General features: G+C 46.0%; 1 protein-coding gene across 2 annotated transcripts in view; it reads right to left on the bottom strand.

Moving 5' to 3' along the window:
• The window catches only part of DPF3 (double PHD fingers 3), a 247,505-nt gene extending 220,205 nt beyond the window's left edge, over window positions 1–27,300 (bottom strand). The window contains exon 1 of one of the 2 annotated variants that reach the window (XM_066277060.1): window positions 27,236–27,300. In XM_066277060.1, the coding sequence (XP_066133157.1) occupies window positions 27,236–27,237 (2 nt within the window). In that variant the 5' untranslated portion in view covers window positions 27,238–27,300. The remainder of the gene's footprint in view (window positions 1–27,235) is intronic. The other variant, XM_066277061.1, reaches the window with a different exon arrangement.
• Between the last annotated feature and the right edge of the window lie 426 nt (window positions 27,301–27,726).

Below are 27,726 nucleotides of genomic sequence, written 5' to 3'. Positions count from 1 at the left end.
CCCCTTTACCAGAACGTTATACCCATGAGGATTAAACCTATTGAAGAAATCTGGCTGGTCCAGGACTTCGGCCCTACGCCCTGTGGGTAAGAACTTGATGGAACCCCCTAGCATGCAGTATTAACACCCCCCACTACCTGGATTCTGAGTAACTCTTACCCCACCTGGGAGAGTGCACCCTTGTTTAGGCCCACCCCAGTTACCCATTACATCAACATCTTCAGGCTGCTGCTATCCTCCTTAGATACTTAACCTGGAGGTGAGCCAGGGACAGAAAAAGGAGGCGGCAATATCCTTGAACAAAAGTAGCGGTAAAAGGGTGTGGGAAGTAAGGAGGACAAATTTAACAAAGAGGCGACCTCAAAGGAAGGGGAGGTAGGGAGGCTCCAACAAAGGGGTCAGTCAGCCTTCCCTCTACTTTCTCAGTCCCCACCCAGTCCACCTCCTGCCCCCTCAGGCAGAGCACTGGTAGCTCTTTCAAGGGCAAAAATACTCCCTGCTATGAACCAGCCACTGTCCTGGCAGAAGCCCACCCAGCAATAAGGTCCTGGGTTCATTTCACACATACATTAAGACAGTTTCTCAAAGGACTTAGTTTTACTTGCTACCACAGTGTCATAGGACATGAGCATAGGAAGGGAACTTACAAAGTAAGTGGTCCAAGCTCTTGCTTTATAGATGGGGCAACTGAGACTCAGAGAAAGGGACTTCCAAGTGTGCTCTAATCAGTGGCAGCACTGAGCCAGGAGCTTGAAGGCTTCGGTTTGGGCACTGATATTTGCTTAAGCCTCCAAAGCAGGCCCAGGAGAAGAAGGTATGTTAGGAACTAAATCTCATTCTTCCTGAAGATATAGAGAATCGTGTTTGCAGCCTCCATGAGGAAAGGATTAGCAAATTCCCTGAAGGGGTCACTGATCTAACCCTATGGCTCCTCCATCCATTTGGAAACTATGAGAATAAGTCACCTTACACAGGAGAATCAGCCATGTCCTTCTCTGCCTCATCACCCATCATCTGTCTTCTCCAGACTATTTGATACTATGACAAAAATACAAAAAGAATAAACTTTAATTTCTTTTTTAATTAATTTATTTATTTACTTTGTGACAGAGACAGAGAGAGGGACAGATAGAGACAGACAGGAAAGGAGAGAGATGAGAAGCATCAATTCTTTGTTACGGCACCTTAGTTTTTCATTGATTGCTTTCTTATATGTGCCTTGACCAGGGTGCTACAGCAGACCAAGTGACCCCTTGCTCAAGCCAGCGACCTTGGGCTCAAGCTGATGAGCCTTGTTCAAATCAGATGAGCTTGCGCTCAAGCTGGTGACCTTGGAATTTCGAACCTGGGTCCTCTGTGTCCCGGTCCAACACTCTATCCGCTGCACCACAGCCTGGTCAGGCAAAGAGAATGAACTTTAAAGATCATGTAGGGCCTGACCAAGCGGTAGCATAGTGGATAGAGAGTCGAGCTGGGATGCGGAAGACCCAGGTTCGAAACCCCGAGGTCGCCAGTTTGAATGCGGGCTCATCTGGTTTGAGCAAAAGCCTACCAGCTTGAGCCCAAGGTCGCTGGCTCCAGCAAGGGATTACTCGGTCTGCTGAAGGCCCACGGTCAAGGCACATATGAGAAAGCAATCAATGAACAACTAAGGTGTTGCAACGTGCAACGAAAAACTAATGATTGATGCTTCTCATCTCTCTCCGTTCCTGTCTGTCTGTCCCTGTCTATCCCTCTCTCTGACTCTCTCTCTGTCTCTGTAAAAAAAAAAAAAAGAGACCAGTTAGGGAAAGTGTGGATGTAGGTGTATGTGAGTGTGCACACATGCATAAAAGTAGGGAAGAGAGAGGAAACTAAGGTGGCAAAATGCTAGTAAATAGTGAAATCGAAGCAAAGGGGTATAGGACATTCATGGTACTGGTCTTCCAACTTTTCAGAAGGCTAAAAATTTTTCTAAGTAAAAATTTGAGGGAGAGAGTTAAAGCACTAAATAACCTAAATTAAATTTAATTTTAAAAAATTACTTGGACCTGACCTGGCAGTGGCGCAGTGGATAGAGCGTCAGACTGGGATGCGGAACACCCAGGTTCGAGACCCCGAGGTTGCCAGCTTGAGCACAGGCTCATCTGGTTTGAGCAAAAGCCTACCAGCTTGAGCCCAAGGTCACTGGCTCGAACAAGGGGTTACTCAGTCTGCTGAAGGCCTGCGGTCAGGGCACATATGAGAAAGCAATCAATGAACAGCTAAGGTATTGCAACGTGCAATGAAGAACTAATGATTGATGCTTCTCATCTCTCCGTTCCTGTCTGTCCCTGTCTGTCCCTCTCTCTGACTCTCTCTCTGTTTCTGAAAATAAATAAATAAATAAATAACTAAATAAATAAATAAATAAATAAAAGAATTGATGCTTCTCATCTCTCTCCCTTCCTGTCTGTCTGTCCCTATCTGTTCCTCTCTCTGTCTCTGTCACAGAAAAAAAAAAAAAAAATTGGAGCCCTGGTCAAATAGCTTGGTTGGTTAGAGCATCACCCAGAAGAGCAGAGGTTGCTGGTTTGATCCCCGGTCAGGGCATCTTGACAGGAACAGTTTGATGTTTCTGTCTGTCTCTCTCCTTTCCTTTCTCTCTAAAATCAATCAATACTTTTTTTTTTAATTATTTGGAAAGGGCCAGGAATCACTCCTTTAGTTTCACTTAGTTTGTCTAAGGGCTAACATTCTCAGGAAAACTGATACAACATTCCAGAGGTCAGAAGTATAGGATTCCAAATAAATGGTGAAGCAGGTGTTCAGAGTAGCCAGTAGCAATGGCAACCTTGGGATCCAAATCTGATTCCAAACGTTTTGTCCCATCAGCTCCCAAAATATACATATGCTTGTCACACCTTTAGTCGCTTTAGTTAGAAAGTAACTAAAGTAACAACAGGCTATGATGGGTTAAATGTCCAAATTGTTCTAAGAGTCCATTACCTTTGCAATACAGGTGGTTCATAAATATACTAAAATGCAGTTTAATTTCTATTTAGTTTTAATTTTTTTTCACATAAATAAATTCCTGAGTCAAAATCCACATCTTAGACACAGTCACCATGTTCTCTTCCCTCAATAGTATTTCATTGTGGCCATATTGGATTCATAATCCATCCCTGAAAGTCTATCCTTAACCACATAGTATACGAAACTCATGCCAGCAGCGTGGCATTCAAGGCAAGGAGGTTTGAGGGAATGCAACCCATTCAAAAAACCCAAAGGAATCTCTTATGGCTAAAGTAAGGGCTGAGAGGACAATGAGCAGAGGATGACCAGGTTGGAAAGACAGGTAGGAATCAGATCAGGAGGGCCTGTATGCTACACAAAGGAATAGGAAGTTTATCCTTTAGGCCAGGGGTAGTCAACCTTTTTATACCTACCGCCCACTTTTGTATCTCTGTTAGTAGCAAAAGTTTCTAACCACCCACCAGTTCCACAGTAATGGTGATTTATAAAGTAGGGAAGTAACTTTGTAAAATTTATAAAGCAGAGTTATAGCAAGTTAAAGCATATAATAATTACTTACCAAGTACTTTATGTCGGATTTTTGCTAAGTTTGGCAGAATCAATCTTTATAAAACAACTTACTATAGTTAAGTCTATCTTTTTTTTTTTTTTTTTGTATTTTTCTGAAGCTGGAAACGGGGAGGCAGTCAGACAGACTCCCGCATGTGCCTGACCAGGATCCACCCGACACGCCCACCAGGGGGCGATGCTCTGCCCATCTGGGGTGTCGCTGTATTGCAACCAGAGCCATTCTAGTACCTGAGGCAGAGGCCATGGAGCCATCCTCAGTGCCCGGGCCAACTTTGCTCCAATGGAGCCTTGGCTGTGGGAGGGGAAGAGAGAGACAGAGAGGAAGGAGAGGGGGAGGGGTGGAGAAGCAGATGGGCACTTCTCCTGTGTGCCCTGACCGGGAATCGAACCTGGGACTCCTGCACGCCAGGCCGATGCTCTACCACTCAGCCAACCAGCCAGGGCTTAAATCTTTTTATTTATATATACTTTGGTTGCTCCGCTACCGCCTACCATGAAAGCTGGAATGCCTACTAGTGGGTGGTAGGGACCAGGTTGACTACCACTGCTTTAGGCAACAAGGAATCACTGATGGGTTTTTAAGATGAGAGCCATATAATTGAATCATTCTAGAAGAGGATGAAGGGAGGGTAGTAGGTCAAAACTAGGGAGTGTAGTTGAAATAACAAAAACCTGAACTCAGGCAATCAGCATGGAACTGAAGAAGTAAGGACAAGCGAGGATGATCAAAGAGAGCAAATGACCAGTATTGAGAGAAGAAGGGCAGAAGTGCCCGAGAGAGAAGGAGTCCAAGGTGACTTCCTACTGCTTTTTTGACCTGGTAGATGAGGCTAGTCATCCAGATGGGGGACTCAGGAGAAGATGGCTTGGCAAAGGATGTAATAAGCTTTGAACATATTGAGGTTCTGTCTGGATATGCAAGTCCCGAGCTCCAGAGATATCCACGTTGGGTGTATGCTTTTTTTTTTTTTTTTTTTTTTTTTTTTTTTTTTTTGGTATTTTTCTGAAGCTGGAAATGGGGAGGCAGTCAGACAGACTCTCACATGCACCCGACCGGGATCCACCTGGCTAGTGTATGCATTTGAGAGTAATGAACATAACTATGGTAATGATGCCCTGGGTGTAAATGAAGTCAGCTGGGGAGAAACTGAGACCAAAACAAGAATTGGGTCAAGAAGGGAAACTCGGGGGAAAACTGTTAAAGGTAGGCAAGAAAGAAAAGAACAGGAAGGAGTGATCCTGCTTCTAAGTGATTTGCTAAATTCCATCCCCACAGGCTGGTCCTACCTACTTCTTAACAACAAAATGAGAACCTAATTAAAACAGAGGCAAATGATTTGAATAGATATTTCTCCAAAAAGTATATACAGTGTACAAATGGTCAATGAGTACATAAAAGGTACTACTCAGAAAAAAAGAAAAACACACAAGAGAATCTCATGAATCATTAGAGAAATGCAAATCCTTAGACCCACTATGATAGTTGTAATCACAAAAACAGATACAGTAATCGGACTATCACAAGTGTCAGCAAGGATGTAGAGAAGTTGGACACTCATACATTACTATGGGATGGTAATATGGTTCAGCCACTGTGGAAAACAATTTGGCAGCTCCTCAAAAGTTATAGTTATCATATAACCTGGAAATTCTACTCCTAGGTACATATTCATAAGATTTAAAAACATATGTCTAGCCTAGCCAGGCAGTGGCGCAGTGGGTAGAACATCGGACTGGGATGCCGGGGACCCAGGTTCGAGACCCCAAGGTCGCCAACTTGAGCGCAGGCTTATCTGGTTAGAGCAAAAGCTCACCAGCTTGGACCCAAGGTCGCTGGCTCGAGCAAGAGGTTACTTGATCTGCTGAAGGCCCGCGGTCAAGGCACATACAAGAAAGCAGTCAATGAACAACTAAGGTGTTGCAACGCGAAACGAAAAACTAATGATTGATGCTTCTCATCTCTCCATTCCTGTCTATCCCTCTCCCTGTCTCTGTAAAAAAAGAAAAAAATATGTCTAGCCTAACCAGGTGGTGGCGCAGTGGATAGAGCATCAAACTGGGACATGGAGGACCCAGGTTCGAAATCCTAAGGTCTCCGCTCATTAGCTTGAGTGCGTGGTAGCTGGCTTGAGTGTGGGATCATAGACATGACCCCATCTATGGTTGGTGGCTTGAGCCCAAAGTTTGCTGGCTTGAAGCCCAAGGTCGCTGGCTTGACCAAGGGGTCACTCGCTCTGCTGTAGCCCAATCCACCCCCCTCACCCCCATCAAGGCACATATGAGAAAGCAATCAATCACTGAACAAACTAAGGTTCTGCAACGAAGAATTGATGCTTCTCATCTCTCTCCCTTCCTGTCTGTCCCTATCTGTCCCTCTCTCTGTCTCTCTGTCTCTCTCTCTGTCACAATAAAATGAAATGAAATAAAATAATAAAGTTAAAAAAAAATAAAAACATGTCCAGCCCTGGCTGGTTAGCTCAATTAGAACATTGTCCTGACACACCAAGGTTGCGGGTTTGATCCCGCGTCAGGGCACAGACAGGAAGCAACCAATGAATGCACAGATAAGTGGAAGAACAAACAAATGTTTCTCTCTCTCTCTCTCTCTCTTTCTCTCTAACATCATTCAATTTAAAAAAATTTTATTGATTGATTATAGCAAGAAGGGAAGTGGGAGAAAGAGAAACAGGAACATTGATCTGTTTCTGTATGTGCCCTGACCAGGGATCAAACTAGCTGAGCTATCGAACCAAAACAAATCATTCAATTTTTTAAAATTTATTTAAAAAATAGGCCCTGGCTGGCTGGCTCAGTGTCAGCCCAGCATGCAGACTTCCCGGCTTTGATGCCCAGTCAAGGCACACCTGAGAAACGACCATCTGCTTTTCTTCCCCTCCTTCCCTCTCCCATTTCCCTTCCTCTTTCCCTCTTGCAGCCAGTGATTCCATTGGTTCGAGCATCAGCCCCAGGCACTGAGGATAGCTTGGAAGGTCCAAGCATCAGCCTCAGACTGTGAAGATAACTCAGTTGATTTGAGTAGTGGGGGGTGCTCGGTGGATCTGGTCAGGGTACATGCATGAATCTGTCCCTAAATTTCTCTTCCTTTCACTTAAAATAAATTTATTAAAAAACAAAAATAAACAAGATAGCTTGGTTGGTTAGAGCCTCATCCCGAAATACAGAGGTTGCTGGTTTGATCCTTGACCAGGGCACATACAGAAATAGATCAATGTTTCTGTATCTAACATCAATAAATACATTCAAAATAAATAATAAAATAAAATAAAAACATGTCTACACAAAGACTTATATTTGAATGTTCATATTAGCATTATTCATAATAGTCAAAAAGTAGAAATAACCCGCTTGATCAGGTGGTGGTGCAGTGGATAGAGCGTCGAATCGGGACGCGGAGGACCCAGGTTCAAAATTCCAAGGTCGCCAGCTTAAGCACAAGCTCATCTGGTTTGAGCAAGGCTCACCAGCTTGAGCCTAAGGTCACTGGCTTGAGCAACAGGTCACTCGGTCTGCTGTAGCTCCCCCGGTCAAGGCACATATGAGAAAGCAATCAATGCACAACTAAGGAGCCACAATAAAAAATTGATGCTTCTCATCTCTCTCCCTTCCTGGCTGTCTGTCCCTCTCATCCCTCTCTCTGTATTAAAAAAAAAAAAAAAAAAAAAAAAGTAGAAATAACCCAAATGTCCATCAACTGGTGAATGGATAAATAAAAAAATGTGATCTATCCATACAATAGATTATTCTACCATAAAAGGAAATGAAGGGCCCTGGCTGGATAGCTCAGTTGGGTAGAGCATTGTCCCAAAGCACAGGGGTTGCTGGTTCAATCCCCAGCCAGGGCACATACAAGAACAGATTAATGTTCCTCTCTCTCTCTCTCTCTCTCTCTCTCTCTCTCTCCTCTTCCTTTCTTGCTGTAATCAATAAAAAAAATTTTTTTTTTTTTTTTCATTTTTCTGAAGCTGGAAACAGGGAGAGACAGTCAGACAGACTCCCGCATGCGCCCGACCGGGATCCACCCGGCACGCCCACCAGGGGCGATGCTCTGCCCACCAGGGGGCGATGCTCTGCCCATCCTGGGCGTCGCCATGTTGCGACCAGAGCCACTCTAGCGCCTGAGGCAGAGGCCACAGAGCCATCCCCAGCGCCCGGGCCATCTTTGCTCCAAAGGAGCCTTGGCTGCGGGAGGGGAAGAGAGAGACAGAGAGGAAAGCGCGGCGGAGGGGTGGAGAAGCAAATGGGCGCTTCTCCTGTGTGCCCTGGCCGGGAATCGAACCCGGGTCCTCCGCACGCTAGGCCGACGCTCTACCGCTGAGCCAACTGGCCAGGGCAATAAAAAAATTTTAAAAGAGAATGAAGTACTGATACATGCTATACATACTTAGACACTGAAAACATGCTAATTTAAAGAATCCAGACACAAAAAGTCACATATGTTGCTTGATTCCATTTATATGAAATATTCAGAATAGGGAAATCTACAGAGACAGAAGCAGATGAGTGGGTGCCAGGTGCTGGGGAAAGTGGGGAGCAAGGAGTGACTGCTTAATGGGTAGGAGATTTCTTTTAGGGGTGATGGAAAATGTTCTCAAATTAGATAGTGGTGATGGTTGCAAAACATCTTGAATATACTAAAACCCACTCAATTGTACACTTTAAAACACTAAAAATCAATGAACTGTACACAGTTAAAATGGTGGACTTTATGTTATGTGAATTTTACATCAATAAAAAAAAATTTTTTTTAAAAAACCTTGCTTTTTTTTTTTTCTTGTTTTTTTTTTCCCAAATTTAAGAAGGTTTATTTTTTTTAATTTTTTTTATTTTTACTTTATTTATTCATTTTTTTAGAGAGGAGAGAGACAGAGGAGAGAGAGACAGAGAGAGCGAAGGGGGGAGGAGCTGGAAGCATCAACTCCCATATGTGCCTTGACCAGGCAAGCCCAGGGTTTCGAACCGGTGACCTCAGCATTTCCAGGTCGACGCTTTATCCACTGCGCCACCACAGGTCAGGCTCAATCAAAAATATTTTAAATAATAAACTCACTTTACAAAGTTACCCACAGCCTAGAAGAGCTGGAGGAGAAATTTCCCCAGCTAGCAACAGGAACTTCAGATATTCTGGCTAAAGAAGTCAAAGAACGTGCTTCTCAAGAGACTTTTGCCTGACCTGTGGTGGCGCAGTGGATAAAGCATTGACCTGGAAATGCTGAGGTTGCCGGTTCGAAACCCTGGGCTTGCCTGGTCAAGGCACATATGGGAGTTGATGCTTCCAGCTCCTCCCCCCCCACCCCGTCTCTCCCCCCCCCCCTCTCTCTCTCTGTCTCTCCCTCTCCTCTCTAAAATGAATAAATAAAAAAAATTTAAAAAAAGAGAAACTTTTAATTTTTTTTATTTATTTATTTTATTTTATTTTTTTACAGAGACAGAGAGAGAGTGATAGACAGGGACAGACAGACAGGAATGGAGAGAGATGAGAAGCATCAATCATTAGTTTTTCATGGCGCATTGCAACACCTTAGTTGTTCATTGATTGCTCTCTCATACGTGCCTTGACCGCAGGCCTTCAGCAGACCGAGTAACCCCTTGCTGGAGCCAGCAACCTTGGATTCAAGCTGGTAGGCTTTTCCTCAAACCAGATGAGCCTGCACTCAAGCTGGCGACCTCGGAGTCTCGAACCCGGGTCCTCTGCATCCCAGTCTGACGCTCTATCCACTGCGCCACCGCCTGGTCAGGCTCAAGAGACTTTTAAGTGTCTTCATATGTCCCTGGGTTGGGGGTAGATGGCTGTGCGGAACAGTAGAGATGACCCAGCCTCACGGCCAAGGTCAGGTGCCTCACTTCTAAGACCCCAAGATGCCAGAGTGACAGGGAGACAAACCAGCTGTGATTTGACCTACAGAGAAACAGCAATCAGGCACGACCTGGGCATAGTTACCCCCAATGACAGAAAAGGAGAAATGATTTACAGGTCTGAGGTCCCAGAAGCCTTAGAATAGCATGAATCTCCTGGTTCATGCTCCTTATTTAACTCTGCAACCCCTAAGACCCTTGCCCTGTGTTCAAGATGACCCCCTGAGACAACATTCCAAGCTGTCCAGTGTCAGTATTCACCACGTATATAGCAGTTTCACGTCCACATATTACATCAGGACATTGCTCTGAACCTCGTCTCTTTGGGCTTTGGACATAAGTGACCTTGAAATTAGAACAACTTACATGGTTTACACCCAGCTCCCAGCTCAACACCATCAGCTGCAAAAGTCAAGGCCCAAAGAAGCCGAGTAAGTGCCAAGAGATAGAGGGTGCACTCATCAGAGCCTCCGAGGAGAACGTGAGGCTGGAGCTCCAGGGTTCCGCAGAACTTCCTGCCGATAATTTCATCTTTCCACTTCCCTCTCTGATGATGTGCTTCCCTCTCTTTTTGCTCCCTTCTCCGGCCAAACTCCCAGGGCAACCTTATCGACAGAATGCAAACGCTTCAAGGAGGCTCACCACCACTGCAGAGAAAGACTATCAGAGCAAAGAGGCCAGATCAGGAGTAGAAAGCAAAACCTCTGGCCTGTTCTAGCCCCCGGATAAGCAACCCCTCCCATGTGCCTCCCTGCCCCTGCCGCCCCATGGGAAAAGGAGCACAATGAATCCAGGCCCTCCCTTGGGGTTCTCATCATCTCATGTGAGATTGTGACTACCCCGTGGTTGCCATGCCTACTGTGATGTCATCCCTTTATCATTCCATCTGGGTGGATTTTTTTTTTCTTCTTCTCTTTAAAGGACACTCTCCTATCCAGTGCCTGGGAGCCTACTGGGAGCTCCAGCCCTTGTCCTAGCTAGATCTTGGTAAACCACACTGTCCGAAGGCCTCAGAAGACTCCATAGGCCTAATAGGAGACAAGAAGAGTTAGAAGCAGCTCCTAGGATGCAGAAAAGCTATTGACACTGGTCAATCAATTCCTATATTTAAGCAGAACACAGATTCTACCTTCCCTCAAAAGTGCTGGCAGGAAAGGCATAGGTGGTAGTAAGGTCCCATTAGCTTTACTCAATTGCTCAGGAGAAAATCACTTTTTAAGTACAATAAGTGTGAAGAAGAGTAGGATGGAGGAAAAGCTGCTGCACAGATCCCACAGTGCATCAGGCCCAGGGGACCGCAGAGGAAGGGAGAACTGCGTTTCCTAAATGATGACCTCTCACCCGTCCAGGCAGAGATCTCAGGGGGTCCATGTCAATGAAAAGCGTTTCCTTGGGTTCCGACTGTGCGCCAGGCACTGTGCCAGCTTCCGAAGACCTGGTCCCACTCTTTAAGGAACTAGTGACGAGATCACTATTCACAATCATAATTTTGTTCCACTAGAAAAGATCAAGAGACTGAGGCTCTGAAAGACCATGCGGTTTGTCCTGGGCCCTGTGGTTCAGTCTACACCCTACACCCTATACCCTGTGGGACGAGAGCAAAAGTATGAGCGTGGGCAGGTCTGGCCCCCCAGTCCTCAAGTGGAGGAGACAGCCTGCCGCATGCTTTCTCCTCATTCTGTCCCTGACCCGTAGGGCTTTTCCTGGGCAGGGAAGGAAGGCAGCAGGCAGTGGCTTCAGCCTCAGGCACGGCATCCCCACCAGAAGAACGGCCGCCATGTGCCTCAGAGAGAGAGGAGGGCCCAGGGAAGGCCGTCAGTGCCATTAGCTTACCCTCTGCAGCCAAGTTTACCTCTACACTACAGGCTAGCTCCTGGAAGTTATCAATGCCATTGTGAACACACAGCACCTGGTAGGAAACAGTGGCCCTGTCACACTAGAGACATCCAGACTTATTCAATTTATTTATTTTTTTTTTTTTTATTCATTATAGAGAGGAGAGGGAGAGACAAAGAGAGGGACAGAGAGAGAGAGAGGAGAGACAGAAGGGGGGAGGAGCTGGAAGCATCAACTCCCATATGTGCCTTGACCAGGCAAGCCCAGGGTTTCGAACCGGTGACCTCAGCATTTCCAGGTTGATGCTTTATCCACTGCGCCACCACAGGTCAGGCCAGACTTATTCAATTTAAATGGCGTTAACTATTCATGTCAGCACCATAGTTGTTTTCTTTCTTTCTTTTTTTTTTTGTATTTTTCTGAAGCTGGAAATGGGGAGGCAGTCAGACAGACTCCCGCATGCGCCCGACCAGGATCCACCCGGCACACCCACCAGGGGGCAATGCTCTGCCCATGGGGGGGGGGTTGCTCTGTGGCAACCAGAGCCACTCTAGCGCCTGGGGCCGAGGCCAAGGAGCCATCCCCAGCGGGAGGGGAAGAGAGAGACAGAGAGGAAGGAGAGGGAGAGGGGTGGAGAAGCAGATGGGCGCTTCTCCTGTGTGCCCTGGCCGGGAATCAAACCCGGGACTCCCGCTCGCCAGGCCAACACTCTACCACTGAGCCAACCGGCCAGGGCCCATAGTTGTTTTCAACCAAAACCTAACACACACAACTGGCCTTATTCTTTTCATCAGCAGCAAGAGAAAAATCCGACCTCCATTTTATGAATGAGAAAACCAAGGCAAAGAAAAGAGAAGCAGTCACCCCAGGTGACACTGATTTGCAGAACTGAAATTTTTACCTTCAGTACCCACTTAGGGGCACCTTTGGCAACAGCACAAGTGCCTCTGTGATCTGGGAGGAAGTCACATTACCAGGCCACCAAACAAGCCACTACTGTTAGTTCTTTTGTGTTTAGTGGGCCGCGGGATGGGGGTGGTTTGGCAAGGAGAAATAGAGATCCCCATGAAAGCGCAAGCATTCACCCCCAAAGTGGCTGCTGATACAGTTCAGGGGCCAGCTGTCAGACTTACTGACACCGTCTTCCTTTTCTACAAGCCGGTCTGCCTCTCACCTGTCCTGAGGTGGGTGTCCAGACGCCCTACTTTTCCACTGAGCCCAGCTCCCTCGGGAACTGAGTCCTGAACAAGCTGTTTGCCCTTCACCCAGGTAAGGAACTTTGCCATCCAAAACGGGGCCAGCGAGTCCGCATGGGAAACACTAGGTGGTGGCTTGCTTGTTTTCATCGCAAAACCTCTACTTTAGGACCCACAGCTGGGAGAGGGCCCTGCAGAGATCTCACTTTGGATCAAAGCAGGTGGGCCCTCATCACACCCACTGAACTCTAAGCTGGGATGAGACCTAAAAAGCAAAAGTTCTGAAATCAGGAGGGCCTGGGCTTGATCTCAGAACCACCCACTCACCGTGAGGCCTTCAGGTGCTTGCCCTTGGTTTTCTCATCCATAAGATGGGGATAAAAATATCTAACTTTGAGAAATTTTGAAAATGCCAGCACATTGTAGGCACTTCAAGATGGTAGTTATGTTACCAGGTTGTCAAACGCAGCAGTGTGTCTGTGCTCAGCCACACACACGTTTCTCTGACCCACCCCCCAACAATGTCCTTCACTTGCAACAGAACTGACCTGGAGTAAACCTGCAGCCACAGAACCCGGCTCCCACCCTTGCTAAGCTCTCGGACCCATATACGGCTCATGCCTTGTTCTTATTACAATCATTATTTTGTTTGATTTTTAAATTGATTCATTTCCCTATGCATATGTACACATGTATCACATGCATATGCATATATATATATAACTTATTCAGATGGCATTTTATCACTTATGCTATTTTCCTATCCCAACCCTTCCACATCAGCATCCCCACCCCCAGCCCTGCTTTCCCTGGGTAGCCCATGTTAACATCTTAGTTTGTGTCTGTCCACCTTTTTCTCCACGTTCATGTAATTTTGACACACACTTGCACATACATACATACATACACATATAGTGAGGCTTTGGGGAGTGGTTATTTAACAAAAATAGAATTATATATTGTATATCAACTGTAATTAAAAAATTAGGCCCTGCTTGACCAGGCGGTGACGCAGTGGATAGAGCATCGAACTGGGACGCAGAAGACCCAGGTTCGAGACCCCGAGGTCACCAGCTTGAGTGTGGGCTCATCTGGTTTGAGCAAAAGCTCACCCCAAGGTCATTGGCTCAAGCAAGGGGTTACTCGGTCTGCTGAAGGCCCGCAGACAAAGCACATGTGAGAAAGCAATCAATGAACAACTAAGGTGTCGCAACGAAAAACTAATGATTGATGCTTCTCGTCTCTCTCTGTTCCTGTCTGTCTGTCCCTGTCTATCCCTCTCTCTGACTCTTTCTCTGTCTCTGTTAAAAAAAAAAAAATTAGGTTCTGGCCAGTGGCTCAGTTGATAGAGCATCAGTCTGGTGTGTGGATGTCTCAGGTTGGATTCCCAGTCAGGGCACACAGGAGAAGTGACCATCTGCTTCTCTCTCCTCCCCCTTCTCTCCTTCTTCCTCTCCCACAGCTAGTGGCTCAACTGGTTCAAGCCCAGGCACGAAGTATAGCTCCGCTGGAGCACATCAGCCTCAGGCACTGAAAATAGCTTGGTATTCAAGTATCAGTCCCAGAGGGGGTTGCCAGGTGGGTCCCAGTCAGGGTGCATGCGAGAGTCTGTCTTACTATCTTCCCTCCAACCTAAAAAAAGTAATAATTAAAAATTATTTTTAAACACTCTCCTCCTTCTTGTTTACTCTGCCATACTTTGCCAAAATACTTTCAATGGTTCTATAATGATCGAGGTAGGAAGGTACCATAGCTAGTGGGCCTTTTCCCTACTGATCGGTCCGCAGTTTTCAATCTTGGCCACTACAAAGAAAACAGCAATAAATTCCTTGTACATATGTTCCTAACCAAGACCATTTTCTAACCAGACAAAAATGCCAAGCTCCAGAATGTGAAAGTCACCTATCAAAAGGACCTCACCGTGAGCTCCAGATACAGCTACACAATCCTTAAAGTTCCTCTTAGAAAAGGGCCCGTCTGCCTGACTGGAGGTGGCACAGTGGATAGAGCGCTGACCTGGGACACTGAGGTCCCAGGTCAAAATCCCAAGATCACTGGCTTGAGCGTGGGCTCATCCGGCTTGAGCACAATCGCATCAGCTTGAGCACAGGGCCACCAGCTTTAGGATGAGCTCATTGACATGATCCCATGGTCGTTGGCTTGGGCCCAAAGATTGCTGGCTTGAACAAGGGGTCACTGGTTCAGCTAGAGCCCCCTAGCCCACCTCAAGGCACATATGATAAGCAATCAATGAATAACTAAAGTGCCACAACTATGAATTAATGCTTCTCATCTCTGGGAAGGAAGGAAGGAAGGGAATGGGGAGGGGAGAATAAGAAAAGGACCCCTCACCTCCTAGAAGTGCAAATCCCGGGCCTGGGTCTGGCCTCCAGCCCTACCTAGTTCTTTCAGGGTCTTACTGGATCCTGTGAAGTCAACTCTGCAGGTCTTAATTTCCCCATCTGAAATAAAATAAAAACTGCCCTGTGCTGCAGAATTGAAAGTGCTTTTCTGAGAGATGTTTATGAGGGAGCAGTGTGTGAAGTAAGATTTTTTTCTGTTATTCTATGGAATGTTGTCTCTAGCTTGTTGTTTGGGGCCAAAACTAACAGATTTCAACTGAATTCTCTTCAAGATCAGAAGTTTCTGGAGCTGAACGTGAAGAACTTTTGTCTCTCTGCATTCCTTAAGTACCTTACACTGTGGTTGTTTACAACCAAAAGTCAGGACTAGCCTGACCAGTGGTGGCACAGTGGATAGAGCATTGACCTGGAATGCTGAGGTCGCCAGTTCAAAACCTGAGGTCGCTAGCTTGAGTGCGAGCTCCCCCTGGCTTTAGTGCAAGGTAGCAACCTTGAGCACAGGATCAGATAGATCCCAAGGTCGCCAACTTGAGCCCAAAGGTTACTGGCTTGAAGCCCAAGGTCGCTGGTTTGAGCCCAAGGTCACCAGCTTGAGCAAGGGGTCATTGGCTTGGCTTGAGTAGTCACTGGTCCAATCTGGTCAAGGCACATACCAGAATTCAAAACTAAAGCGAATCAATGAGTTGATGCTTCTCTCTCCCTCTCCCCTTACTCAAAAAAAAAAAAAAAAGGAAAAAGGAAAAAATATTCTGAACTAAGAAGAAAGACTTTTGACTCTCCACCTGCCAACTTGGTCAAATTCCAAAGAGAAGCAGCTGTCATTAAAATCATGAGAGAAATGATCCAGTGAGTAAATTTTGGGAAATCAGTAATGTCACTGATGTTTGGTTTTCACTCAAAAGTTCCCAAAGCTCTGGCCTGACCTGTGGTGGCGCAGTGGATAAAGCATCGACCTGGAAATGCTGAGGTCACCGGTTCGAAACCCTGGGTTTGCCTGGTCAAGGCACATATGGGAGTTGATGCTTTCTGCTTCTCCCCCCCTTCTCTCTCTGTCTCTCTCCTCTCTCTCTCTCTCCCTCTCTCTCTCCTTTCTAAAATGAATAAATAAATAAAATAATAATAAAATAAAAAGTTCCCAAAGCTCTAAATTTCATTCAATGGAAGGTATAAGGCATGTTGGAAGATGGGAGATTCCTTCTTTTGCAGGGAGCATGGTGATTAGTATTTTCTGCTCTTAAGATAAAGCAGACATTTTAGGAAAATAAAGAAATCCTAAAGTTTTCATTTCAGCAGTGTTGGGCAAACAAGTTTGTAACAAGTGTTTTTTAGGTTTGCTCGCTTGTATTGGGGCAGTGTCAAGAGTGTATCTCTATGGAAAGCTGCCTGTGCTTGCCCTCAGGGGTGCAGATTGCCTACTTCCATGGGGAGGGGCGATGGTTTGCTATTGTTTGCTAGAGAAGGGGAATTTCGCAGGGCCTGTTTGGCTGGGGAGTGCAGAGACTGGTGGGGGCGATGAGTCTGGGTGAGTCGGGAGAATGAGTCTGTTGAGTCCTGAGTGCTGAAGGGCTTGGGAGCCCTGAGAGAAAGGGAAGTGGTCTTCCCTGCTGTTTGCTCATCTGCAGTTCCAAGACTTTAATAAACGGAATGACCCACCACTTTGGGGCTCCACAGTTCCTTTATGGTCTACCCCAATCCAATAAGAACCTGCATGGCCATGGCAGCAACCACTGGCCTTACAAGGTGGTAGTTTTAAAAGTCTTTCGCCCTGGCCAGTTGGCTCAGCGGTAGAGCATCGGCCTAGCGTGCGAAGGACCCAGGTTCGATTCCGGGCCAGGGCACACAGGAGAAGTGCCCATTTGCTTCTCCACCCCTCCGCCGCACCTTCCTCTCTGTCTCTCTCTTCCCCTCCCACAGCCAAGGCTCCATTGGAGCAAAGATGGCCCGGGCGCTGGGGATGGCTCTGTGGCCTCTGCCTCAGGCGCTAGAGTGGCTCTGGTCGCAACATGGCGACCCCCAGGATGGGCAGAGCATCGCCCCCTGGTGGGCAGAGCGTCGCCCCCTGGTGGGCGTGCCGGGTGGATCCCGGTTGGGCGCATGCAGGAGTCTGTCTGACTGTCTCTCCCCATTTCCAGCTTCAGAAAAATGCAAAAAAAAAAAAAAAAAAAAAGTCTTTCAAGAGCCTCCAAAAAAGAAGCACTTAGAGAAACTTAAGTGGATCTGCCCAGTTACCATATGGCTCATACACACAACAGGGAAGTAATAGGAATGATGAAGTCAACTGAATCAGTGTAATGTTATTCTGCTTTAAAACTCAAATCAGGCCCTGGCCGGTTGGCTCAGCAGTAGAGCGTCGGCCTGGCGTGCGGGGGACCCGGGTTCGATTCCTGGCCAGGGCACATAGGAGAAGCGCCCATTTGCTTCTCCCCCCCCTTCCTCTCTGTCTCTCTCTTCCCCTCCCGCAGCCAAGGCTCCATTGAATTGGAGCAAAGATGGCCCGGGCGCTGGGGATGGCTCCTTGGCCTCTGCCCCAGGCGCTAGAGTGGCTCTGGTCGAGGCAGAGCCACGCCCTGGAGGGGGCAGAGCATCGCCCCTGGTGGGCATGCCGGGTGGATCCCGGTCAGGACGCATGCGAGAGTCTGTCTGTCTCTCCCCGTTTCCAGCTTCAGAAATTTAAAAAAAAAAAACAAAAAACCTCAAATCAAATCTCAATATGGAATAATTCTCTTCATCAACATCAAGCAGATGACCAGCACTCCTACTCTGGAAGAGCACTTGGCCACATCTATCGAGCAGCCTACTTGTGACCTAACTGTCCTCTGGGAGTTATGCGCACTTCAGGTCTCCAAAGACATGTGCCAGCGAGTGCGACTCACAGAGGTCCCCAATTGGAAACTGCCATGTGCCCATCAAGAGCAGGACAGTCAAAGAAACCACAGTAGGCTCACATGACAGAATACTACATAGCACAAAGAATGAACAACCTACAACTACAGCCAGCACTATGGGTGAATCTCACGATGTTGAAGAGGGAAATCAGGCACTAAAGTGGACACACTAGTCCTGACCAGGTGGAGAGCATTGGCCTGGGAGGCAGAGGACCCAGGTTTGAAACCTCGAGGTCACTGGCTTGAGCGAGGGGTCACCGGCTCAGCTGGAGCCCACCCTCCACCCCCACCCGTCAAGGCACATAAGAGAAAGCAATCAATGAACAACTAAGGTGCCACAACTATAAGTTGATGCTTCTCATCTCTCTCAGTCAGTCTGTCCCTGTCTGTCCCGCTCTCTCTCTCTCTCTAAAAATAAATAAATAAATAAATAAATACTATTGATTCAGAGTGCCCCATGGATGGTGTTGTCCAGGCACAGACTATATAGATTTGGCACTTTTGATAATCATCTTGGTTACTACACATATAATGTCATGCAGAGATAATAGCAAAGTTTTGCCTGAGTCTTCCATGAATGGGACATCCAAATTTAGACAGCTCCCACTACAACCTCCACCTCCTCAATAAGCGTTTCTTAAGGAAGGAGAGTAAAAGATTGATCCCAGTGGTAAGGAACAGTAAAGGCCCAGTGGGAACTAGTGATAGAAAAGAAATGAGGTTCACAGAGCTGGAAAATATATGGGTGAAAACCCTTGGGACATGACTGCCTACAGACTTAGGCAGGCTAGGTGTGGATCTTTGTGACACCTAGCGGTCAAGTTCAAGAGGTCAGCTAAGGTGATGAGAGTCAGGCAGGACTGCAACCACCTCTGCCTAGCTGCCCTGGAGTCTTCACCTGCCACCCTCGCATCCCTGGCCCACCGTTGCTGGCCTCTCCGTGGCCGCAGGCCGGGTCCTAAACACATACAAATCTTGTAGTATGTGTTCCCTTCTCTATGTCCATTCCATTTCTTGGGAGTCAATTCAATGTTTTTAGAGTAAAAAATGATACCCATTGTGACAGACACAGCATCCAGTGCTCCTTTCCAGATATTTGGGAAGTCTGAGTCTAAGAATTGGGGGGTGGGGGGGAGGCAGCGGAGTACGAAAGCTCCTCAAACTCCCCCAAATGGGACAGTACCGAGAAAGTGGGCAGAAAAGCCTTTTCCAATGTCTGATTATCTCCTAAAATCTATCCACCCTGTGAGCTGCCAAGGAAAGTTAAGGCTCTTGTTCTGAAGTGAGGAAGGTTCTCTTTCCATATGACACCTGCAGAAGGACAACATGATACCCTCTGCATATCATAGGACACCAGCTCCTGGTAAGAGGACACCCCAGTCTCCTGCCAGTGCAGCACCTCGGGGGAGTGGCTTTTCCATTTTCTCCTCTTGCTGGAGGGGCCCTCGGGAGGCCACCAGGGTCATCCCCAAGAGCAAAAGTCTCCCCAGCTCCCTGGGAGGCCTCACTGTTCACTCTTCCTTGTATTTAGCTAAGTAGCAGTATTTTTAAAGAATTTATAGAACTCTACCTGGAGAAACACCCAGCAAGAGCAAGAGGGGCCTTTACTCTTCCAGCAGAGACCTGTGGACCAGGTGCTAAATTCATTGGCTCCTACTCAAGCTTTGGAAAGCAGAGCATGACCTTGAAACATCCTGTCTAAATTCTTCCCCTAGGTCCAGTCTAGGCAAACATAAATTGATTCTATTATTTTCAAAACGCCAGCCCCTTCAGATGGCCTTTTTAATCTTCATTAACATTTCTCAGTGATGAGAGAGGCCAAGGGTTCAACACCCAAAGTTGCAATCAAAGAGACACGGCCTGTCGGAAGTTGTAACACTGAGAGGTAACAAATCCATGAACAATTCTCCAGATATCCTTGAGTCAACCAACTTTCTCGAACACATCCCATCCTCTCTCCACAGCAAAAATAGCTTACACTTCTTGAACAGCGACTCTGGGTCAGACCACGTCCTAAGAGCTTCACGTGGATTAACTCAGTTCATCCTCACACCAACCCTGTGGCATAGGTGCCAGAGATAAGGAAGAAAGCTGGGATTTGAATTCAGAAGTCTGATTCCAAAGTCATGGTTCCCATGAGGGCCACAACATATTTCTCTGCCCAAGGATTATAGCTGGTGCCTTTTTTTTTTTTTTTTTTTTTTGGTGACAGAGACAGATAGAGAGAGGGACAGACAGGGACAGACAGATAGGAAGGGAGAAAAACGAGAAACATCAATTCTTTGTTGGTGGCTCTTTAGTCTCCTTAGTTGTTCATTGATTTCTCTCTCATATGCACCTTAACGGGGGTGAGGGGGCTGCAGCAGAGCAAGTGACCCTTTGATCAAGCCAGCAACCTTGGGCTTCAAGCCAGCGACTATGGAGTCAAGTCTATTATCCCAAGTTTAAGCCAGTGACCCCGTGCTCAAGCTGGATGAGCCCATGCTTAAGCCAGCAACCTCAGGGTTTCGAACCTGGGTCCTCGGTGTCCTAGTCCAATGCTCTATCCACTGCACTACCGCCTGGTCAGGCTATAGCTGGTGCTCTTGACAGAAGCATTTACCTGCAATAGGTGCATTCATTTACTTCTCCATCTCCCTGAATCATAACTGCTAACTGCCCCCTCAGTATTCATCCTCCCTCCCCTCTTCCTCCACTCCCAAGTTTTATCTAAGCACATGGCCATCTGCTCTAGACTACATTTCCCAGCATTCCTTCAACTAGATGTGGACGTGTGACTAAATTCCAACCAATGGATGTGAGTCGAAGCTCTTATGACAAACTGCTTGCCTTAGATTTCCTTACCTCCTACTTTCCACATCCCAAAACACAGAGATACAAAACAGTAAAAAAAAAGCTGGGTCCATGAATGATTCAACCTAGGGTTTTTTTGGTTTTTTTACATTTTTTATCTTTTTTTTTTTTTTAATTTTATTTATTCATTTTTAGAGAGGAGAGAGAAAGGGGGAGAGAGAGAGAGGGAGAGAGAGAGAGAGAGACAGAGAGAAGGAGCTGGAAGCATCAACTCCCATATGTGCCTTGACCAGGCAAGCCCAGGGTTTCTAACCGGCGACCTCAGCATTTCCAGGTCGATGCTTTATCCACTGCGCCACCACAGGTCAGGCCTCAACCTAGGATTTATATGAGAGAGAAATAAACCTCTGTCTTATCTAGCTATTCTATTTGGGGATCTCTGTTATAGCAACTTCCCCTACAGTTTGATTCAATACCTTAAGGCCTAAACCTTATTATATTCTCAGCATCTCCCATCCTTTCTTAGTACTTGAAACATAGTAGTTGTTCATCGAGTATTTGTTAGATGCAAGAAAACACCATTATGTAAACCAGGTGCTATTGGAGCCAAACAGACTTACCCAAGTTCAGTAAATGACCCTTATCCAGGTAGGTAAAATGTCTCCTGCTTTTTGGGGGGAAACTGGAGCTCAGGCTAGAGAGTCTATGTTTTAGGGAAGCATTTTCAATAGGGAAGGAGTCAACTTCTACTGCATCTGTGTCCTCTCTCTCTCTGCTGAGATGATAAAGGCTGTGCTTCAACACAAGTTAGCTGAGGTTACAGCTTGTCTCGCAATAATGATGAGCTTAATCTGAGCACTTACTATGCGCCAGGTACTGTTCTAAGCACTTCACATACCTTGCAGCATTTGTTTTCATTTCATCTTCACAATCCTACAAGGTTATTATCCCCAAACGAGCACACCAGGCTCAAAAAGAAGTTAAATATTTTGCCAAAGTGACAAAGGTCGATCCAACTCCAAGCTGTTTGAGCCTAAACTTATTCTCTTCTTACCCACTCTGCCCCTCTGCCTCTCTTCTATTCCCAACTATGGTTATAAGTTTGGAGGCTGGACAAAATTCTGTGCTTATGTGAATAGATGCCTAAGGTACAGGGCTTCTAGAGTGGCCGGGACACTTTTTCTCTGTGCGTGATTGGTGAGGGGCTGCAAACACTGACCAGGCCACAGCAGGGCAGAGGGCAAACAGCCTCAGTCCCTGGGTCCACCTAGCTCCCTCTCGCTCTCCCCTGCTCCCTGGGCTGCCCTGCTGCCCCCTGACCTCTGCACTCTGCTGCCCACGCGGCTGCCACCCACAGCCTGTGCCCTTTCCCCTCAGCTACCTCCCCTGGATTTGCCCTCCTGCCTGCCTCTGTGCCCAGCTCTTGCCAAGCCTTGCAGCTCTCCTTGCTGAAGCCGACAGGGGCCAGATCTGCCCCTCTAACCTAACGATGGTGTTGTCCAAGTTTCACATCCCACCTTCTCCCCAACTTTGTCGTCACAGCCATTCTTCATCTCCACCAGCTCCTGCTTCCCCATTCCTCGATTCGGCAAAGTAGGGTTGGTTGCCAGGTAGGGAGGCATGGAGCAGGCTTTACCCCAGAGGTAAAACTAGTGCCTATCAGCCAACTGTGGATCCTGAGATTGTTTATTTGTTGTTGTTATTGCACTACGCTTTTTTTTTTGCACTATGCTTTTTGAAAACTAAATTAGTTACACCAGAATTTGTTGGAGTTCATATACAAATGCAGAATCAAGCCTCTCTTGAAAAATCAGGAGCCCTGGCAACACTGAGCTCACCTTCCCACGTGGCACATGCTGGAGTTAAATCCAAACAGCCACTGGATGGGCATCAATTTCCATTTTACCCCAGTCCTCTCCACTCCCTAGTCTACTTTATCCATCCAGACATCCCTTTACTTGTTTGCACAGCCTGCCTGGCCCGTGGGCATTGGAGTTTGCAGTGCCTGCTATCATGTCTCCATTTTGCTGATGAGCAAACTAAAAATGGAAAAGAGAAATTACTCTTGCAGGTCTTAAAGTTGAGCTCATCAGCAAGCCCACCTGTGGCTATCATTAGATAATATTTATCAAGCTCTCGGATGTCCCAGGCACTGTCCAGAGCATCACAGAGGTTAAGATACAGGTCCCTTAACCTTACCTCTCTAGACATTACCCTCATCCACACTAGTGCTCCAAATGCATGGGCATGCCAAAGAAAGGCACTTAATTTTTTCAACACCCAAGTCACAAACATCTCTTTTATTGTGTGCCATGATAATCTGATTCTTTCACCCCAAGATTAACTTTTCTCATATCTATTGCTCAGATTATATATATATACCCTGAACCTGCTGAGGTATGACCTTTCCATAATCCCCTTTGAGCCTGAATCCTGAAGGGGTGTGTGTGAATGCATGTATATGCATACACGCATGTATACACACATGTGCTTCTGAATTAATACCCTATCTTCTTGTTAACTTCCCAGGCAGGTGAGAGGTCCACATTTGCCCCAGCTGGTGAGCCAGACAGTGTCTGTTCCACGAGCCCACAAAAAGGGGGTGCAGCTGCTGATGGTTGCCTCTGGAATGAGGGTTCAGGATCGTTAGATCTCAGATTTTTCAAGAAGCCAGGGATATAAATTTAGGAAAATGAAACAATGATTTCTACTAATAAGCCCTTGGTGAGAAAACAAGCCCCTCCCCACCTCAAGGGTAAGACTTCTTAAAGACTAGGTGCTGGAGGGCTAATTGAAACACCAGGGAAAGAAGGCTCCCCTGGAAATGCCGCATCTGAACTAAATGGGTGAGCAGCAGGTCCTCAATCCCTCACTCCATCCTGAGGCCCATCCTAGAATTTGGAAGAAAACCCTATCGTGCTTGCCTGGTATTGTCCTTCACTTTGTCCTCCATGATGACAAGACAATTAAGTATGTCTTTGACTAATTGTATTTTAATTCCCTGTTTGGTCCCTCCTTAAAACAAACCTTTTTTTTTTCCTCTTACCTATCTTCTCCTTGGAACCTTCATGTTCTTAACTCACTGCATCACCTGGATCATTCCAAAAAGTAGGTTGCAGCTTCCATTTCTTTGATTAAACAAGTCTAACAAAGGATTCATTGAGATGAAAATGCTTATCTTGAGGCAGGTAACATCCTTTTCTTTACCACACCACATGCAATTTACATATAAATGGGCTGGCAAAGGGACTTCTTTGAGAGGTAGCGGATTATAACTCCTCTTGTTCCTACACTTATAAAGCTTTTTAAAAGGGAGAGAAAAGAACAATTTCTCAACAAGAAAATGTCACAGATGGCCACAAACTAACTTCCCGAGGGATGCTCATTTTGCTGCAAGTACTCTCTCCAAGTGAAAAACGTGCAATGTACATACGAACTGTCCACTCGAGGATCGGCGCCACCTAGTTGGGTGATCGGCCTTTTAATGTGGGTGATGAGCAGGCAAACGATATGCCCAGAAAGACAGCCAATGAGAGGTCCGCTCACCCTGCGTCCTGATTGGCCAGACTTGGCACCAGCTGGAACCCGGGCCAGCTTTGAGGACAGCAGCGCGACTTGATAGGATTCTCTGTTCAAAGCATAGAGCAAACATCAATTAATCCTCAAAAGATGCTTTCAAGGAGAACATTATCCCTTTTGAGGATGTGGAAGCTAAGAGGTGCCCACAGGTAGTCGAAGGGAGGGCAGAGGAGAAAAAAAAGAAGACTGGGCTCCGAGCCCCGGATCTGGTTCTCGGGAGAGAGTCAAGTTGCTGGACAAGAATAAACCTACAGAATTGGGGCAAAGGAGGAGGCAGTGGAGAAGCCGCTGCTTTGTAAGGTGCCCCGCAAGGTTCCTACTCCTACCACCCAGAGAAGCCTGCAAAGTGAGATAGGGCCTGAGTCCTGAGCATGGCTCTCTCTGCGCGCGCCAAGCCGGGAACCAGAGAAAGAGTTCAAATCACTGGGCTTGAAATTTAGCCATATGACCATTTAGTCTGTGGGAGGGGAAAACTGAAATCCAGATCCTGTTAGCCACACAGAGACTATTTTGGTAGCTCCCCCTCTCTCCACTTTCTTGAAAGGGGGCGGGGGAAGACTTGTGAGTGTGAACAGAGGCAATGTGCCTTCTGGTCTGTCTTTCCATCTTAAGAGAACAGATCCCAAATTTCCTACAGCTCACACTGGTAAGGATCACAGCCTGTCACCGTGTTTGGCAATAAACATCACACTTTCTCACATTACACATTGCTTTGACCTTTAATATTCTGTTCTAAGATACCTGGAAAAATTGTATGCCACCAATCAAATATTATAAGAACACCCACACTCTCTTCTCCACTCACACAGGCAGTGAAGCTACCTTACACGCTGATTTCTACATAGAATGTTTTTAGCCTCTGTTTTGTTAAAAACTTAGAATAACTTTCTTTGCCATATACCATCCCTAAAAGACGGCCAACAGCATGTGTAAATTATAGGGTTATTGGAGATATTTGTGTTTATAGAAAGGATTTTCCTGAAGGGTCTAAATCAGTTTTCTCTCAGTTTACCAAATAGTCAAAGAAATAGTGAAATTACCCTACAACTGACTTTTTTTGTTGTTTTTTGCTTGTTTGTTTGTTTGGTTTTGAAAGACATAGGCAAGAAGGGAGAGAGATGAGAAGCATAAACTCATAGTTGTGTCACTGTTTAGCTGTTCATTGCTTCGTACACTGGTCTCAAGCCGAGCCAGTGGTCCCTTGCTCAAGCCAGCAACCTTGGGATCATGTCGATGATCCCGCGCTCAAGTTGGTGAGCCCGCGCTTATGTGGGATGAGCCTTGCTCAAGCTGGTGACCTCAAGGTTTCAAACCTGAGACTTCAGTGTCCCAGGTTTGAAACCCAAACCACCAGTCAGGCCTGGCTTGGTTTGTTTTTTTTAAAATTCAGTTACCAAGAGCTACTCTGTCATGGCATTGCGTATACATATGTGTGCTTTCAGCGGCATAGGAAATATCTGGAAGGGCGTACAAAAAACTGTCCTTAACTGTGGGCAGGCAGCAGCATGGGCAACTGGAGAAGTCTTTACTTTTTGTTCTTTTGTTTTGTTTTGTTTTATGCCCTTCTGTACTGTGCATTCTCTATAATCCAGTGCATTACATTTCAAATGTTTAAAACTATAACTTAAACATAGTTTAAAACTATGTTTATATATGTTATATAGTTTAAAACTATAACTTAACATAGAGTAGTGTGAAAACACTACTCTAAGATCATTAATATTTTCCCCAAAGTGTGGCACCCATATTGCACCAAGCCAAGAAAGAACAGTATCTCGAAATCCACTTCACAGAGGAGGAGGTTGGAGCTGTATCAGGCAGACACAGAGTGAACTCCGAGACAAGGGAGATGACTCAGGCTTCGTGACTTGACTTCCTGGGGGATTGCCTGAGAAACACGGCTGAAAGGCTGTCATTCTACAGAACCCAAATACAGCCCCTGCTCCCATCGCCTGGTCTCTACAAATGGCCAGAACACACACACTTGCCTGACCTGTGGTGGCGCAGTGGGATAAAGCGTCGACCTGGAACACTGAGGTCACCGGTTCGAAACCTTGGGCTTGCCTGGTCAAGGCACATATGGGAGTCGAAGCTTCTTGCTCCTCTCCTTTCTCTCTCTCTCTATCTCTCTCTCTCACTCCTCTCTCTCTCTAAAGAACACACACACTCACAAAACCAACAGCGAGGCTAGAATCCCTTCAATTATTAAAATAGTCTTTTTCTTCTCATAAATAGACTTTTCACCCTGGACAATGGCTCAGTGGACAGACTATCACCCCAGAACATTGAGATCGTGGGTTAGGTCCTCATTCAGGGCACATACGAGAAGCAGTCAGTCAATGAGTGTATAACTAGATGGAACAACTAAGTAGAAAAACGAGTTGATGCTTCTCTCTACCTTTCTCTCCCTCCCTCTTCTTCCTCCCTCTCTCATTTTCTCTCTCTCAAATCAATGAAAAAAAATCAAAAAAGAAAAAAATAAGACTTTTCAAGGGACACCAACACGTACCATCATCTTTTTTTTAAATTAACTTTAGAGAGAGGAAGGGAGAAAGAGACAGGTACATTAATCTGTTCCTGTATGTGCCCTGACCCGGAGTCAAACCAGCAACCTCTGCACTTTGGGATGATGCTCTAACCCAGTGGTTCCCAATCCTCGGGCCGCGGGCCGGTACCGGTCTGTGGGCCATTTGGTACTGGTCCGCAGAGAAAGAATAAATAACTTACATTATTTTTGTTTTATTTATATTTAAGTCTAAACGATGTTTTATTTTTTAAAAATGACCAGATTCCCTCTGTTACATCAGTCTAAGACTCACTCTTGACGCTTGTCTCAGTCACATGATACATTTATCCGTCCCACCCTAAAGGCCGGTCCGTGAAAATATTTTCTGACATTAAACCGGTCCGTGGCCCAGAAAAGGTTAGGGACCACTGCTCTAACCAACTGAGCTATCCAGCCACAGCTGTTCCACATTTAAGTGAATATTTAGAGACTATTTCCATTGGAAGCTTGAGAAATGGAGAGATCTAACCTCAAAGGGCCCTTACCAGTTGCAAAGTCATTAGAAATAAAGTAAAATATAAAAAAGTATTGAAATGATGAGGCCAATAGGAAAATCCAATTCATAAAACTTTCACTTACATCTTTTGTTTGTTTGTTTGTGAATACAGCTAGATACAGTTGAGATCAGCAAATCAGTAACTGGAAATCTGAAATGAAGGAAAATGTACATCCTGAGTCACTTGAACTCCTGGTATTTGGCAGAGCTAGGCAGCAGGATCAAATTGTAGATTTCCACCTGATCCTGAAATCAAAACTCTCTAATAGCCCTGGAAGTTCTGCAGCAAATCAGTTACTGTTCATACTTCACTCATCACGATCCTTCAAGTCACTAGAGCAGGTGTGGCCAACAGTTTTTGCCCCTCGGGCCAGACTAGAAAGAAAACTTTTTTCATGGGCCGGATGAAAATGAAAAAATGTTAAATACAAAAACAATTCATTTAAGTAAACAAAATTTTATTATGTAATTTGTTGATGAATAAATAAGTAATTTAGTACAACAAATTAACAAAAAAAAAACTAATGTGACATGTTGAGGCGCTTTGCATCACCTATTATTTTTTTAATATCTG

Source organism: Saccopteryx bilineata, chromosome 4, assembly GCF_036850765.1.
Source record: "Saccopteryx bilineata isolate mSacBil1 chromosome 4, mSacBil1_pri_phased_curated, whole genome shotgun sequence".
In the NCBI taxonomy this organism is placed as follows: Eukaryota; Metazoa; Chordata; class Mammalia; order Chiroptera; family Emballonuridae; genus Saccopteryx; species Saccopteryx bilineata.
The sequence above is the reverse complement of the archived record's forward strand: the minus strand, read 5'-3'. Positions and strand labels throughout refer to the sequence as shown.